Below are 17837 nucleotides of genomic sequence, written 5' to 3'. Positions count from 1 at the left end.
ACAAGACATTATATAGTAGTCTCTATTTTTATGTGTTATTGTCAGGAGTGCACATAACTATTTTTGGTCTGGTTCTGAAGGGAGCACCTGGACATGCTGCTTGGTACTCACACTTTACACGGCACATTTATCCTACAAGCTGTCGTCATCATCAAAGATGACGATGATGTTTTTATTTTATTTTGTTAACATTAATGACACAGACAACAGCAGGAATATTAGGCTGCGGTCATTTTAAGACCGAATGCACGGGCCGAATATACTGACACACATCCGGTTCCTTTCTCAGCTGTTCACTTATGACATAATAACCTGACATACTTGCCAAGATGGGTATTTTGTCATAATTTTGAGTGTGTGTCCATTCAAGCGCAAGTAAATGTGAAAAATAAATCAATTCTATGTTCAAGCGCTTTCTGAAACACACCTCTCTCCCTCTGTCTCTCTCTCTCTCCCTGTGTCCGCACGCTTCGGGTGCGTGAGGCTGTGCCCACAGATAACGCGCAAGTCCCGATTTTCGCCTCTTCTTCCACGTTTAAAATCGCTTGAATGTGTAAATTGGCAAGACAAAACATGTCCAAATGGTAAACTCTATGATAAAATCTATGACGGTTAAACTTAGCAGTTAATCCGCAAATCACATGCGTGCCGAACCTGATAATAATAAGATTTGTTTCTTGAGCACTAAATAAGCATATTAAAATGATTTCTGGAGGATAACGTGACACTGGAAATCGGAGTAATAGCTGCTGAGAGTTCAGCTTTGCTATGACAGAAATAAATTAAATTTTAAAATATATTAAAATATAAAAGTTATTTTAAATTGTAATAATATTTCCTAATATTACTGTTTAGCTGTATTTTGATCACATAAATGCAACTTTGGTGAGCATAAGAGACTTCTTCCAAAAAAATATTTTTTAAATCTTACCAACCCCAAACAGTAGTGCATATGAATTTCTTTGAATTTCAATTGATTTTCATTCTACTTTACACTCAAAATTGAATGGTAAAAGAGTTTACAATTTAATTTAAAAGGTATTCTATTCTGAACGGCACACAACCCTGATACACACACACACACACGCAAACAGAAAGCCTTACCATTCTGGGGATGCTCCAAGGGTTTCCTGCGGACTTTGTGGCTGTTGTAGGTGAATCTGCGGTCAGGCTCGTAATCGGGGCGGGTGTGCGCCTCTCTGTAGTGTTTGTGATGAAGGTTGGTACCATCCTCTTCATCAGATGAGCTGGAGTAACTGAGCTCCAGGCCGGGGTGGGGTCGGGTCAGAGATTGGTAAAGCTTCTCGTCCATCTCTGCTCTCACAATATCACACACTCAGAAATCTCAAAAACTCACTCAAAGCACACTACACACACAAAGAAAAAAAAAACAAAGAAGAGAACAGAGGCGATGAAACAGAAAACAAACAACAGCAGTTCAAATGTACTCTAAACTTTCATTTCACTGGAGCAATTTTTTGTAAAGCGATACATGAAACAGCTTGAGAACAAACGGCTGCTCTGTAGAAATATATTTAAAGAGGCATGAAGGACAAAACAAAACAAACACTATCCAAAACCACCCCCATGTTTTAGCCAAACATTCATCGACCACCAAGAAAAGAGAGATGGTCTCAGAGGACAAATGAAAGAGAAGAGGGAGAGATAGATGGAGGGTGAGATGAAAAGATAAAGAGATGCTTAGATAGAGGAAAAGAGAGGAGATAAAAAGGGTGAAAGACTGGGGGGAAAAAGAAACAAACTCAAAACAAGAGAGAGTTATACAACTGCCCGGTAATGAAGGCAATTAAATCATGGAATTAACGTACCTCACTATACAGCACACCAGTCAATACTTTAAAATAATTCATTAGGATCATTTTTTTGTGTGTTGTAGTTAACCGAATCAATCTTACATTCTGAATTAGCTCAAATTTAGCTCCAAGTAATATTGATGATCCAATATTGTAGAGCTGTAACAAACTACTGATATTGAAAATAATAATAATGTCATTAATAATAATAATAATAATAATAGATCACCAATAATGAATATAACTGACACTATTTAACTGAAATTGTACATGTAACACAGCTAATTCATTATACTGTAAATGGGATTCTAACATTATTTATAGGAAAATATGGCTGCATGATTCTGGGGAAAAAATATATAAATGCGATTACGATTAAAAAAACTCTAGGTTTGTTGTGCTTGCTCGTAGGGCTCCACAATTTGGACAAAAATGTTGTGATTATAAAAAAAATATATTAATAAGTTTAGATGGTTGGCGCATGTTTAGTTTTCAAATGCACGTCATAAACGATACAAACTCAGAGCAGATGCAGAGATGGAGTTTGTTTCCTCAATGTCGAAGAGCGCTGCATGTTTCAGAGTGAAATGTGGATTTCAATGTTTTGGAGCAGCTCTGTTCACAGTAAATGCAGCTCCAAAACATTGAAATCACTGGATCATCAGCTGCTCGCATCTGTGCCACATTTCACTCTGAAACATGCAGCGCTTAACTGTGGACAAACAGTTAGTATGTTACAGACCTCCTTTACCCTGACCCAAGAACACAGACAACAAAATGAAAAAAAGGTGTTAAGTGCGTAGTATTAAACATGTCGAAGTTAACGTTCATTTTAAACACACATCTTTCTGACTGCATCCAACACCAACTGCATCCGTAGATCTTCATGAGAAGGGATTAGTGGGAAACTAATATTGGAGTCAGACAAGATTGTGCTTGAATTGCCCTGCATACATCTTATTCAGTGCTCTAGCATTCTCAATGCGAGACACAATCTCTCTCTCTTTCTCTCTCACTCTCCAGAGAGTGTGGCTCCCTTTCAGCTTTCACTTCCCAAATCTAAACGCTGACCATGACCTTTCCATGACCTTTGAGCCTGAAAAGAACATTCAGCGTTCAACAGAGGAGCGCGCAGGTAGGGGAGGGCCACCGAAAAACAAGATGCAGTTAGACAGGGAGAAAGAGAAAGGAGAGGCACAGCTGAAAGGAGACAGATGAAAAGGAGAGGTGGAACGGATGAACACTGGATGAAAGAGAACCGATAGACCATATGGGGTAGAAGAGGAGTCAAACGAAGATGAAGACGGGGACAGGATAGGAACAGAAGCATGGCTGAAAAATGAAAGCGGGAAGGATGAGAATGGACAGATGAAGAAACGAAGAAGGATAGAAGGAGCTTGCAAAATGACCAGACAGGTTAAAGACTTTCTGGGAAGCATACAAGAGGGAGACAGACAGAGAAAGAAAGTCACTCTCATCCTGACATTGATGAAATAGAAGTTAAATATTACCATCAAATGCTCGTTAGTGTGTATACTCTGTATTGCTTTTGTAATGGGTTACTAATTGGCTGATGCGGAAATGCGCGGCATGACTAAGTGATGTGGGAGGGGTATGCGAGTTAAATCCCTGTCAGTCTCTGGCAGGCTGCCTGCTGATTGGATGTCGTGCCAGAGCGAGTGCCAATTGAAGGCGGCGGTGACTTTGTAGACTGGAGGCAGCATCTTTGCACGCAAACACAATTAATACTCTGTTAGTTAATAGTGGCTGTGGTGAAAGCTCCCTTTATCTGTCTCCCTCACTCTGCTCTCATGAGACCGTAGCCAAGTAGCAGAGGAAGCCAATCAAACACTATTATTACCATTTTTGATCAAAACGGAACTCACTGTAACACGTAAAGTGGGTTAAAGGTCACTAAAAAAAAATGCGTGCGGCAAATATGTAGACACACAAGCACACTTGAAGCAGACAGATGGGGAGGGTTCTTATGGGAGTGCTGAATAAGTCTTTGTAATCAGATGATTATGATGATTACAGTGTAGGAGAACAAACTGCAGAGAGGGGACACAAACATGGGCATGAACCCAGGTATGTACACACAATGGACCACTTGCACTGAGCTTCGTGACGCACTTCCGTTTGGAAACAGTACGTCTCACTTATTTCCGGTTACATTTACTTTCAATGTACTGTGGTCAATGAGTTGAACAAACACCACCTAAAATGAATGTCCGCAATAAGATTTAAAAATTTGGCAATTTTTACTGTGTGCAGAATTTTCCAAACTTAGCGGAACATGAAGTTTTAATCCAACCCAAGCCGATCTGAAAAAGCAGCGGGTGTTAAAAATACGCCGTTATTTCACCACAGGGTGTCAGTGTTCGACTAAACTAATGACCGCGGCGCTGAAGTGTATGAGAACAGATTAATAACATCAGTACGAACCATAAACATTTATTTATTTGGATTAAATATTTTAATCATTCTGTGTCATTTTTCACTATTTACATGTTTATGCCCAAAATGCTATACTATTCAAAGTAGTTGACTGTCATTCTCCTCTACGCTGTGTACGTTATTGATTAAATAGCCTATAGCATATTTAACATCGTTGCAGGCACCTCAAGAGCATTCATTCATTCATTCAACTATTTTAATCAATTGGCAGCCATAAAACATAGTGATAATGTGCATTCTCATATATGTAGGTGCGCTGAACGCTCTAACCGGAAACTCCCGATTATGTACTAACTAGAACGCGGAAGTAGTGCAAGTAGTCCATTGTGTTCCTAATTGGGTTTGTGCTCAAGACTACACAGTTTATGTTTAGGGATGCTCTTCCTTTATCACTGAGCAACAGGTTAAAATTAAAGCTCTTATAGTAATAAAACCCTCCTTCGTATAAAGAACCGTATTTTGCTGTAAAGAGTTCTTGAGTTGGCTATATTACATAAAACATTGATGTTACATTAAAGGTGCTTCAGATCAGTGTATTAGTTCTATGTATCTTCCATTAACAGAGGGGAAAAAAGCCCTCCCCAAATCTTTGAATATATATTCGCTAGAGATATACCAGAAGCATATCTGAGTTTTATGTCAGGAATTGGTCAACACTGTATACCAAAATAATCTCTCTCTTTTTCTCAGGTGCCATCTAACCAGCATCCAAGAGGACTTTTTGTCCAATTCAAAGAATATAATTTTTTTCAATAGCAGATTTCAAAAATAAATTCTTTTACAGTTTTCACAAAAATATTAACAGTACGACTGTTTTTAACATCAATAATAAGAATAAATGTTTTGCAAGCACTGAATCAGAATATTAGATTGATTTCTTAATGATCATGTGACACTGAAGACTGGAATAATGGCTGCTGAAAATTCAGCTTTGCCATGGCAATATATACCATCAGGAATAGTCTGGATCATGAACAGTGGGTGGTCCGTACCTGAATGGAACCAAACCTGAATGAGAGTTTGCAGTATATAGTGGAGAACATTTCCTCTCTTAAAAACGAACCCAGACCCACTTGGACTGTGAAGGTTAAGTCCCATCCAACTGTCAAGAGCATATTTCATACTCTAATGGGGTATATACTCTAATATTCTAATGGTAACAACTACAAGTTTTCCTATGGCATCAGGCTTTAGTTAGAAAATAGAAGTTTTTAGCTTGTGGTATAAATGCTTATATATTTGACACTCAGGGTGGCCAAACTAACTCAGTCTGGATTGATTTTCATACTCCTGCTGTTGATACACAACTGCGCATCTCTGTATCACCCAATCATTTTAGCCATATAGGCTAGTCAAGATCAGTTTATGTGTTGATGTTTCGACAGCTCAATGTAGAGATGGATCAATGTATGGACAGTATTAACACTCTGTGTCACTGAACTTTCCCAAACTAAACAAAGAGAAAATCGAAGGGCTCTTAGTCAGGGATAAAGGGCGGTGAGTGAAACTGTCTACAATGCGAAAATCCTCTCTTGAATACTAAGTCTCATGTTAAAATCCTCTATGTATCGTTGTGCACGAATTCGAATTTTAAGGTCCACATCAGGCAGTCCACTTAAACTGCTTTTTATCAGCTAAGAAACATAGTCCACGAGCAGATGCTGAGAGATTGATGCATGTCTGGACTGCTGCAATGCTCTCCCTGTCTGCTCTTCCCGAGAACGCCCGGCTAGACTACAAATTAATGCTGCAGCACGAGTGCTGACAGAGAGCAGAATGAAAGCACACATTACGCATGTCTTAAAGTCCCTTCATTGGCCTCTCGTAAATTTTAGGATTGATTTCAAATTTCTGTTACCGGTGTACAGATCCCTTAATGGGTTTGCACCTAAATCCATTTCTAATAAGCTTGTGAGGATCGTTTCAAACGGGTCTCTTTGGTCTCCTAACACTGGCGTCCCAGCAGTCAGTAGTAAAACTCAATGCTCTCCAATGCCTGTTAAAAGAAATCGCACTCTTGATGAGTTTAAACAAAGCATTAATATTTTTAGAACATTTGATCTCTTTTCCTTATTCATATTATGGCAGATTTATTTATTTGTAAACTTTATTTTATGTATTTATTACATATGGTTTAATTGCTGTGCTATTTATTTATAATTTAATGTAATATTTTCTTTGATCTATGTGCACTGACTTTTTAAACTTTGTTCTTTAACTGCACTATTAGTTGCATAATTTCCTGAGTTTAATTATGCACCAACCTTGCATTTAATCTTTCATGTTTGCCAACCGACACATTAATCTCCTTGTATTGCATCATTTGCACAAAATATGGTTTACAACTAAAGTCTGTATTAAAGGTGATAATGTAGGGTTATGCCATATGCATATGACACAGACACGCTAATATGAACGGTTTTAAAAAATATTTGCTTCTAAGTATTGTCAACAATAACATTAGCATGATTTGACTGCTGGGAACCGTACAATATTACAGGCAGCCTGTAGAGACATATCATATTTTCTCTCTCACACACACAAACTGTATCTACACACAGTGGATAATATTCATTCATCCATCTTCAGATTATCAGTGCAGACTTCCTGCGCTGATTCTCTCTAAAATAGTCACATACACACACACACACAGCAAGAGTTGACGTTCCCTCATCCATCTCTCTCTATTGCCAGAGTCACTTCCTGCACTGAACGATTCTCTCCCACACACACAAACACACGCAAATTCTTCTGAGGAGAATCAGATCTGCAGTAAGAGAAAGCTCTTGCCCTGAGCAACTGCACAAACGTGTCAAAGTCCTGATACTGCCTAAAATAAAAGCTGACAGCACACACACACACACAGACATAAACACAGTCCGTAAACATGAAAGTCAAGCGCAGGTCAGCTAAGAATATTTCTTGCTGGTGGCATTTCTCTGCGCTCCCAAAAAGGTAAAACACACACACAAACACACACTTTCTACATAAACCTGAAGCTAGTTAGACATCTTTGGGGGGTCATATCTGACAAAGATCATCGCCATGGAGACCCAGGCTGGAGGAGGGGTTAAGGAAATGGATAGAGATACTGTCTACTTACAAAACATAAATTCATATAATATTTGAATATTTTTTTATTTTTATTATTATCTTTTTTATTTGTAAAAAAAAAAGATAATATTAAAAATAAAAAAATATTCAAATATTCATATAATATTTGAATTTTTTTATTTTTTATTATTATCTTTTTTTTTTACAAATCACTCTTCCTCTACTTATCCTCCTATTTCATTGTTCTTTGCACAGGTACATTTGAAATGTTTAAACATCTTTGGTCTTATTAATCTATTACTTGTACTTTTGAATTAACTGTTTGCTTGTTTCTTTTCTATTGTACACACTTCTTATACGTTTATAATGGCTAATATTGTTTATTTAAAAATCCTTTTTCAATAAATATTATTTTATATAAATAACATGCCATATTTGGTATTGAGAAAGTGTCCATTAGTGATTGTGATTTTGGCTTCAGTGAAAGTTAGCTACATTATTACATTTGTATACATTGTAATAACTTACAAATGCATTGACTAGCTCTGTCATGGGAAATCCCCTTAACTGTTAAAAGGACAAAGACAAAGATATCGCTTTCCTCAGTGGACATTCAAAAAGATTGACCTGAAGAATATGAGCTAGTGGCAGGTAATGCACTAGCTTAGTCAACCTCTCTCATTATACGGTACTCTACTATCCATTATAAAATAAACTTCAATGAAACGACTCAACGTTCCTTTGTTGCTAGTTCTCAAGTGACATTAGTAACAGAGGTTTGGGCTCAACTGTTAAACCTTTTGTTGTCTGCTGTCAAAAGATGAGCTTAACCAACTCTACTCACATGACCTGGTGATGTACAGTATACCGATTCCGAACGACACAGAAGGAAGTGGGGTGGGGCTACTCTCAGATGGCCTACCCACAGCCCATACACTGACCATCTGAAGTGTAACAGTAACAGCTGTCAAGAGTCTGGAGAGGGTGTGCGAAAACACACATGCTGGATGCGTTCTTCCTTTAAATTAATACTTTCATTCAGCAAAGATGCATTAAACTTATCAAACGCGATAGTAAAGACATTTATAATGTTACAAATTTTATCTATTTAGTAAGTAGATGCTGTGATTTTGAACTTTTATTCATCAAAAAATCCTGAAAACAATGTATCTCTGTTTTCACCTAAATATTAAGCAGCATAACAGCTTTCAACATTGATAACTGTGAGTTCACATCGCCGCCGGACAGAGTGTGAAAATTCGCTCTAGCTGCCCTGCCGACAGCACTGTAGAAAGATTCGTGGACACTCTGACACTATGACGTAGATCGAATGCTTGGTCTTTTTTTAAACTTTATTTAAAGGGGCCGCAAAGCAAACAAGCATGTTGATCGGTATTTGTGCAGACTGAAATCTTTTAAAACGTGAAAGTATCGATGGAAAGAACTTAACAATTATAGTTACATGTTTACTAACGAAATAAACCAATTAAAAGCCATTTGTGTGGTGTGGCTTTTTTGTTCATGGTTAAGTGCTAGTCTAATTTCAACATGCAGCTTATAGGAGACGTTTACTAGCCTTGGTCTTTAATTAACATTAATTTGTGTGCAGCCTATATTACAATAACTGTCCTGATTGAAGTGTAGCCTTAATGAAATTTGTCAAATCAGTGTTGTTTTGAGCAAATTAATTGCATTCCCACTGAAAAACAAGTGTTCAAGCGCGAAAATGTTGCCTATAAATAGTGTTGCGCGCCTTCTTATCAAATTCACATGATCAACCTCTCCTCCATTTTGCTTGGGAATTAATGTGGTCGGAACCAAAGTTTACAGGACTGCGTTCTCTGGAATCCTCTCAAGCGGAGGACTTCTACATTCCGATTGGATGCCGCCGAACCACGTCATAGCTCATTACCATAAAGCTGACCTGACTTCAACCCTCCTCGACGCCCACATCACCCAAGACGCGCCGCGCCGCTTCTCGCCGGAGATCACCACCGGCTCACATTGAAAATGAATGACTTCCGGCCACTTTGACGCTCTCGTCGGCGGCGGTGTGAACGCACAGTAATAGCATTGTTTGAGCACCAAATCAGCATATTAGAATGATTTCTCAAGAATCATGTGACAAATTCAGCTTTGCGCTCACATGAATAAATTACATATTAAAATATAGAAAAATAGACAAATTAGGTAACACTTTATTTTATGGTGCCCTTGATACAGAGTAATTACTTAATTAGGTACTTAGTAATAGACGTTGTAATAACATGTAACAAAATGTACTTAACATGTAACTAAGTTATGGAACAGCCTGTACTTACAGATTGTAATTACACACATGTAATAGGCAGCTACTGTTACACATGTGTAACAAGCCGAGTTGGATACACATGAAGTACACTTAAGTACATTCTTGATACACTTTATTTTACGTAGCTTATACCTGTGTAATATTATGTAATTACAATGTAATTAGGAAACTACTGCATGCATTTAAGCTGTGAACTAATGAGTTAAATCAAACTAAGGCAGAGATGGATAAGGTATGTATACACAAAGTACACTTAAGTACATTCTTGATACACTTTATTTTACGTAGCTTATACCTGTGTAATATTATGTAATTAGGAAACTACTGCATGCATTTAAGCTATGAACTAGTGAGTTTAAATCAAACTAAGGCAGAGATGGATAAGGTATGTATACACAAAGTACACTTAAGTACATTCTTGATGCACTTTATTTTACGTAGCTTATACCTGTGTAATTGCAATGTAATTGCAATGTAATTAAGAAGCTACTGCATGCATTTAAGCTGTGAACTAGTGAGTTAAATCAAAGTAAGGCAGCGATGGATAAGGTATGTATAAACAAAGTACACTTAAGTACATTCTTGATACACTTTATTTTACGTAGCTTATACCTGTGTAATATTTTGTAATTGCAATGTAATTAGGAAGCTAATGCATGTATTTAAGCTGTGAACTAGGGGGTTAATTCAGATGGGTAACATATGTAGATACACAGAAAGTGCACTTAAGTACAATCTTGATACACTTTATTTTATGTTACATACAAGTAATGCTACAGAACATACACATTTACCATGTGTAACTGCAGACCTTAGTAGCCTAACATATTTAAGTACTTGTTGTTACATTGTGTTATACTAAGTACTTTCTTACATAATTACAGTGTACAAGTCACGTAACACATATATAACAGACTCGGCTTGTTACACATGTGTAACAGTAGCTGCCTATTACATGTGTGTAATTACAATCTGTAAGTACAGGCTGTTCCATAACTTAGTTACATGTTAAGTACATTTTGTTACATGTTATTACAATGTCTATTACTAAGTACCTAATTAAGTAATTACTCTGTATCAAGGGCACCGTAAAATAAAGTGTTACCAAAAAGGATTTTACATTTTAATAATATTTGACAATATGCAGCTTTGGTGAGCATACAAGACTTATTTCAAAAACATAAAAAAATATGTTTAACTGTGTGAATTAGGAGAGGGTGAATGAGTATGTATCGTGTTTTATGGTCTTATTGTGCTCTTCAGCAAATGAAAATGTGCTCACAAATACCAGGACAGAAGGGCCGAGGTGAAATCAAACGATTCTAATGTCAATAAAGACACCCTGGGCCCTATCTTACACCTAGCGCAATGCAGTGCCAAGCGTGACACAAGTGTTTTTTGCTAGTTTCAGTCCGACGCAGTTATCATTTTCACGTCCTGCGCCACATTGTTTAAATAGCAAATGCATTTGCACCCATTTGTGCGCCCATGGGCGTGCTGGTCTGAAAACGAGGTGTGTTCAGGCGCATTGTTGGCACGTTGCTATTTTGAGGCAACAGAAATAGACTGCGCCATTGACCAACTGAAACCTGGTCTAAAGTCAATGGCACAATATTTTTTTTATGTGGCGGGTCCACAAAACACCAAACACACCCATTACTCATTATGAGAATAGGGACAACCCTTTTAGACCACGCGCCTGGAGCGACGACCATTTTTCCCATCGTTAAACTAGCAAAAGTGGATTCAGACACGCCCTAAGTGAACTTGCGCCGTGCGCTTTAGACCATGCGCTTAGATCGCTAAAATAGGGCCCCCTGTATTCATATGTTTACATTCATCACTTACCCATCTCTCTCTCTCTCTCTCTCTCTCTCTCTCTCTCTAATGGTATTCTATACTCTTGTGTATCTAAATGCTTTTTGTCACCTCACCACCCCATCTCTCTCGATCCTGTTAAAGTATCTGGGTGTGCTCATTCTGGAGGGCTTTTCTGAAGTGTTTCTAATTCTGGCCAGCGACTCAAGTGAAAACACTCCGTCTCACACACACACACACACACACACACACACACACACACACTGCAGTGGCTCACAGCCCCATTTAGCTGATGTGCGTGTGTGTGAGTGAGTGATATGAGAGCTAAAAGCTTGTCCTTCAAAACCTGTCAGCTCTGCTCAAGCTCAAAACAAATGTTTCTCTTTTTATTGTGTGTGTGTGTGTGTGTGTGTGTGAGTAAGAGTGAGAGTTTATCATGCAGTTTATCAAAACAGATTTCATTAATCCTATTTATACACAATAAACTGTTATTGCAACATGGTTATTTGGGCTAAAAACTACTCCAGTGTTCAAATGACATTACAGCAATGTTCAATAAAGCCTGAACTAAAATAAAGTGATATCTAGTGGAGAGTGAGCTGAACCCATATGGAGTGTGTAGGTGTTTGAGTTTGCTGAGCATGAGGGTTAATCACTAACGTAGGGAGAGAAGGAGAGTGTGAGGCAGAGAGAGAGGGGGACAGAAGGCAGTGAGACAAATACAAAGAAAAGGTCCCTCCACAGTGAGTGATGCTCCTAACCGATATTATGAATTATGAATCCCATAACCTGACAAAAGCATCAAGTGAAAGCATACACATAGACACCACATAATGAGAGATGGAAGAGGAGAGTTAAAACATAAGTGTAAGAAGACAATACAGATTGTTTTGATATTTCAATCACAAAAGTTCAGTTTCACACAGTCCTTGGGACAATGTTCCCTCTAATATTTTTTTCGTACAGCGTATGCCTATTGGACAGTCACATAGACTAGGGGTATAATGGATCGCAGTTGATCCGTTATCCATACAGACCTCATTGAGTGAAAATGTATCATTTGCACATGATTTTAATTTACACACTTTAAATTACGATTTTAAACCATTCCAGCACAAGAAGGGGCAAAAGATAACTCGATCATGCACTGTTATCTGAGTGTACAGCCGCACACACCCGAAGCACGCACACACAGAGGCGCATTGACACACTCATGTATACACACACACACCCTACAGGATTAATCCTGTAAACAAAGAATTCAGCATTCATCACCAGCCAAATATCCATGATCAGAACTAGGCCAACACATGATATGTGTGTGTGTGCTTTGCAGCCTATACTATATGCTAGCATCATTATTTTTGAATTTGAATAAATAATGAGGGGGGGAACACATTTTATACTGCGAGTGTGTGCGCTTGTTTCAGCAGCAGGGGAGAGCACAGAAAGAGAAAAAATATGTCTGAAAGTTATGTAAATTTTTATGCGTGTATGTTTGGAGGGCAGCCTTCAATGATGTTGTACAATCTCTTTCATTTCTGGTCAGCTCCATTTGTGTCACATTCCCCTTCAATCACCGGACGTCGGTCTCTGATCATTCGGATGGCAGTCACGCCGACTCACACATGAAAGGGATGTAATGTGTGTCATGCGCACACACACACACACACACACACACACACACACACACACACACACACACACACACACACACACACACACACACATATATATATAGAGTCCCCTGATGAGCAACAGACAAATAGGATTTTTTGCTTCCAATTGTGAAATTGCTGACAAGGTAAAAACGTAGGAGTCTACGCTCAAACACACACACACACACACACACACAAATACAGTGCTTGGTTTAGGCATAAATATAAAGGCAACATCTAAAGAATGCAAATTTGTAAGGGCTAACAAAATAAAGCCACGGAGAGAGATGAAGTGACAGAGAGAGTGTGTGTTGATGTGTGTGAGTCATTCACACTGGAGACAGTCGCACACTTTTTGATCACTAAGAGACTTAATTAGACTCTATTCTTGCTGTCTGTCTCTCTGTGGGCTGAACGTAACACTTCACTGCTGATAAGGAGCATGAAGAGAAAATCATTCTCTTCCCCATCTCGTTTTTTCTTTCTCTTCCTCAGTGGGAATGAACTAAGAGAGTTTGCAGGTGTTGCTACTAATGACATAAATACGTAAACCTTTGCAATAATAAAAAGGCAATTTCCTTCATTGGTCCGCTGATAATGTTCGAGAGTAAATAAGCGCAAAAACATACAAATCTCATTTCCACCAGAGAAATAATAACATTGCTTGTGCCAATCTGATACCATGCAGTATACAAATAGCTATCGCAACCCAGATCTAGAATTATTGGAGCACTCCAGACTAATGAAACATTGCTTTATTCCACCCATGTTTGCATGGGAGCGGCCTTATATTTAAAAGGCATGTGGGGACGCACACCTGCGGTCAGAGAATGCTGGGAGGAAACTCTCCTGTTCCCTGGGGCTGACTTTTGCACATTATTATTAGATGTCGCTGGGGTGTGATCTCTATCTTTACACTCTCATCCAGCAGGTGTGTATGTCAACAGAGTGATTTAGTAGACAACACGGCTTACAGGAAACAGAGCCCGTTTCTTGAGCGCTCTGACTGAAATTAACAGTCACAGAAATCCCACAAAATGACATGATACTATACTAAACACAATAAAAATCAATTAAACAAACTAAAGTCACACAATTATACATGACTCAATAAAAATGTCATACTCTACCAGAAGCCTGAGTATAAAGGTGTTCATAATGTCGTCTAACAAATAATTGTAATACATCATCATACCTGCCTATATTCATGGTTAAACTTTGAAAAGGTATAAAGCACATGATAGCATTATATAACAAATGAAACTGGGAGTTGATCCTGTGTTTTTCTGCACTATGCTATTTAAAAAGCATTGAAATATAGGCTATCTATAGTAGTTATAGTTATTAATGATAAAATAAAACTGAAGATGGTGAATCCAAGTTGGATGCTTTATATTTAGAGCTGGGCAATAAGTTAAAATTTTATATTTAAAATTTTGACAAAATGTAAATAAGTTATATAATATATACATTTAGTTAATAGAGTCAAGGGTGAGTAAATGATAACAGAATTTTCAAGTGTGTAAAATGCCACACGGACATCAGACGCAGATTCGTTCATACAGAGAGCTCAAAATCACTTTCATTTTTACAACAGATGTTTAAATCAAAGATATTAATAAAATATATCCATCCTGATGCTCTTACACTCATTAACATCGAGAACTGGATGTGAAACAAAAACACTGACGTTGCCTTTAGGAATTTAAATGGTCCTTAAATAAGAAGCACATTAATCATTGCGATATGTATGATGCTGGTGTCACAACTGGGTTGTATAAATCACAGAAAGATAAGGTTTAGGGTCAAAAGGCTTTACAATTCCACACAGAAGGTAATCCAAACAAGGAAGGCCAACAAACACAACCGCTATGCATTGATGTGGCCAGACAAATGAGAACTGAAAAGACTGCAACTACAAGGCAAATGAGGGCAATTAATGACAAACACCTGAGATGATTCAATGAATCTCCATGACAACTAATTAGTGGCAGGAAACTAAACAAAGGACAATAGGAACTAAAGAATACAAACTAAAAGTCCATGAAAGTGTAACTAAGAAAAAGATAATGGAATGTCTGTGACAGCTGGTATGGTCAAAAGTTTGGAAACATAACTATTTATAATGTTTTTGAAAGAAGTCTCTTTATGCTCGTCATCAAGCCTGCATTTATTTGATCAACAATACAGAAAAAAACAGTAAGATTGTGAAATATTATTACAATTTAAAATAATGATTTTTTATTTTAATATACTTTAAAAAATATAATTTATTTCTGATGCAAAGAAAAAATGTATCAGCCATTACTCCAGTCTTCAGTGTCACATGTAGGGTTGCAAAGAGGCGGAAAATGTCCGGTAAATTTCCATGGGAAGTTAAGCTGGGGAATTTTGGAAATATTCATTACCACGGCAACCGCTTGCACGTCCACTCTGAAAGTAACTGTACACATAAGAGACAGATAGATACATTATTTAAGGTTATTTCTATTCGTTAGAATATTGATATATGAACTTGTTGTCAAGTAAGCCCCGTTGCGAGCATGTGCGTCTCTCTAAACTTTCAGTGTGCTGCACTGCTCTAGTTGACTTCTGCACCTTCCCCCCCGAAAATATCACGTTCATTTTGAAAACGTAATTCCTTTTGTGGATCCTCTTGGTCTTTCTTCATGTTTCTTTGACAAATATCAGTGTCTCAGTCTCACGCACGCTGCACGCGAGTTAACCACGCCTACTTATTTACATGTTGCGGTATACACGGAATAAAAAAATCTGTTACGGTTGACATTTTCTTCCGCGGTAACGATATATACCGTCATACCGCCCAGCCCTAATTATGTGGTAAATAAAGTTATGCTAGCTTATTTAGCATCTAACTTATCAGCTTGCTATCTACTGATGAATACATTTGTATGTGATATTTGCAATTTAAACATTTAATAAATATATTTCCCCATAATATCATCAAAACTTACTTCACTTTGTTTAGTCCACATGCTCAAATGTGTGCTTTCAATAGTCTTGTGCTTTGGGCTTCTGTACATGTGATGGAGGCATGCACAGTGCCAGTAGGGGGTGTGGTCTCAATAGCCATGCAGTAAGCAGTGTGCTATGTGCATGTGATTGAGGAATGGCATGGATATTCAAGTGTATTTGAATGGCATCTGTTTGTTTTAGTCAAGATTATGCTAAAATATACTTTCCTCAACTATATTTAAGTTCCCTATGAAGAGCCAACCCTCAACTGAAAATTCCCAGTTTATTCCCGTTTATTCCCATAAATTCCTGTTAATTCCCTCAAATTCCCATTAATCCCCATGGAAAGTTTCCATCTTTGAAAATTCCCATAATTTTGCAACCCTAGTCACATGATACTTCAGAAATCATTCTAATATGCTGATTTATTATCAATGTTGGAAACGGTTGTGCTGCTTGATTATTGTTATTTTTCAGGATTATTGATGAATAAAAGATAAAGAAGAACAGCATTTATTTAAAATAGGAATCTTTTGTAACGATATACACTGCCATTCAAAAGTTTGAGATCAGTATTTTTTTATTTATTTTTTTAAAGAAATTAATACTTTTATTCAGCAAGGATGTGTTAAATTGATAAAAAGTGATAGTAAAGATATTGTTGGAAAAGATTTCTATTTTGAATAAATGATGTTCTTTTTAACTATTTAATCATCAATGAATCCTGAAAAAAGTATCACAGGTTCCAAAATATATATTTATTGCCTAGGCCTAATTAAAATGCATAAATAACATGGAGCCTAAAATACAATTGTTACTAAAAGATCAGATCAGATTAAATAGGTTTTAAACAGGCATGCTTGTTTTAAACAGTTTTGTGTTTTGACCCAGAGCCAAATCCTTCTCTTCCTCTGTTTTCAGTGTCTCTGTGCACTAAGTTCCTCTCCCTCGCTTGAGTGAGCTCAAGACATGGCCATAATCGACAACCATAACAACCCACGAACACTGGAAAACGGTCAGAATCTGTATGTGTGTTGAGCAAGATTGACCTGTGGCCCGTGTGTTTTGCCCTTAAACTTTCTTTCATACCGGTTTTCACTGGGAGCTTTCAAGACAATAGAGCGACTAAAGTCACACACATGACCCGTGATGATGAATATCAGCCCCAACACCACACACACACACACACACATCTCTCTAGGGTTTGGATTCTATCATTATCTCTCACCTTGTCACGGTCAACCTGAAAAGCTTTCTCTCTCTCCCTATGACACTCTCTCTTTCTCTCCAATCATATGTTCTTGCCATTTCTGTGCCAGTGCCTTTTTATGTCTTTCTCAATTGTTCTTTCATTACTTGTTTTGAATTGACTCTCACCAAGACTAGAACAGAGGAGTGCAGCAATAATGTCTTTGTCTTGCTGACTAATTAAAGGACGGGGTGACATATACATCACATCTCCCTCTCTTTTCTCTGCTTCAGATATTTCTCAGGAAAACCATCCTTCAAACTTGAGTTTCCTTCATGAGATGAGAAATCTGAGGTGACCGTTATGCTTGGGGACAGACTGGGACAGCCTCTTTTAGTCTGGCATTTATTCAGCTATGAACTCCTGCTCTGCGCTCTGAAATACTCAATCAATCGTCCTAATGAAACCCCGCCCCAAAACCGTTACCATTCGAAAAACCCAATAAAACGCACATCTGAAACACTCTGGCACAAAGCAGTGTTTTCTTTTAAACCAGGGTA

The 17837-nt window shown here is 37.7% G+C and overlaps 1 protein-coding gene across 6 annotated transcripts in view; it reads right to left on the bottom strand.

The window, feature by feature from the left end:
* Window positions 1–17837, bottom strand: part of tenm1 (teneurin transmembrane protein 1) — a 180760-nt gene that overhangs the window by 123639 nt on the left and 39284 nt on the right. For all 6 annotated transcript variants that reach the window (XM_079870528.1, XM_079870527.1, XM_079870531.1 and 3 more), the window contains exon 2: window positions 1105–1367. In XM_079870528.1, coding sequence (XP_079726654.1) covers window positions 1105–1312 — 208 coding nt within the window. In that variant the 5' untranslated portion in view covers window positions 1313–1367. The remainder of the gene's footprint in view (window positions 1–1104; window positions 1368–17837) is intronic.

Source organism: Squalius cephalus (assembly GCF_949319135.1).
Source record: "Squalius cephalus genome assembly, chromosome: 5".
Classification (NCBI taxonomy): Eukaryota; Metazoa; Chordata; class Actinopteri; order Cypriniformes; family Leuciscidae; genus Squalius; species Squalius cephalus.
The sequence above is the reverse complement of the archived record's forward strand: the minus strand, read 5'-3'. Positions and strand labels throughout refer to the sequence as shown.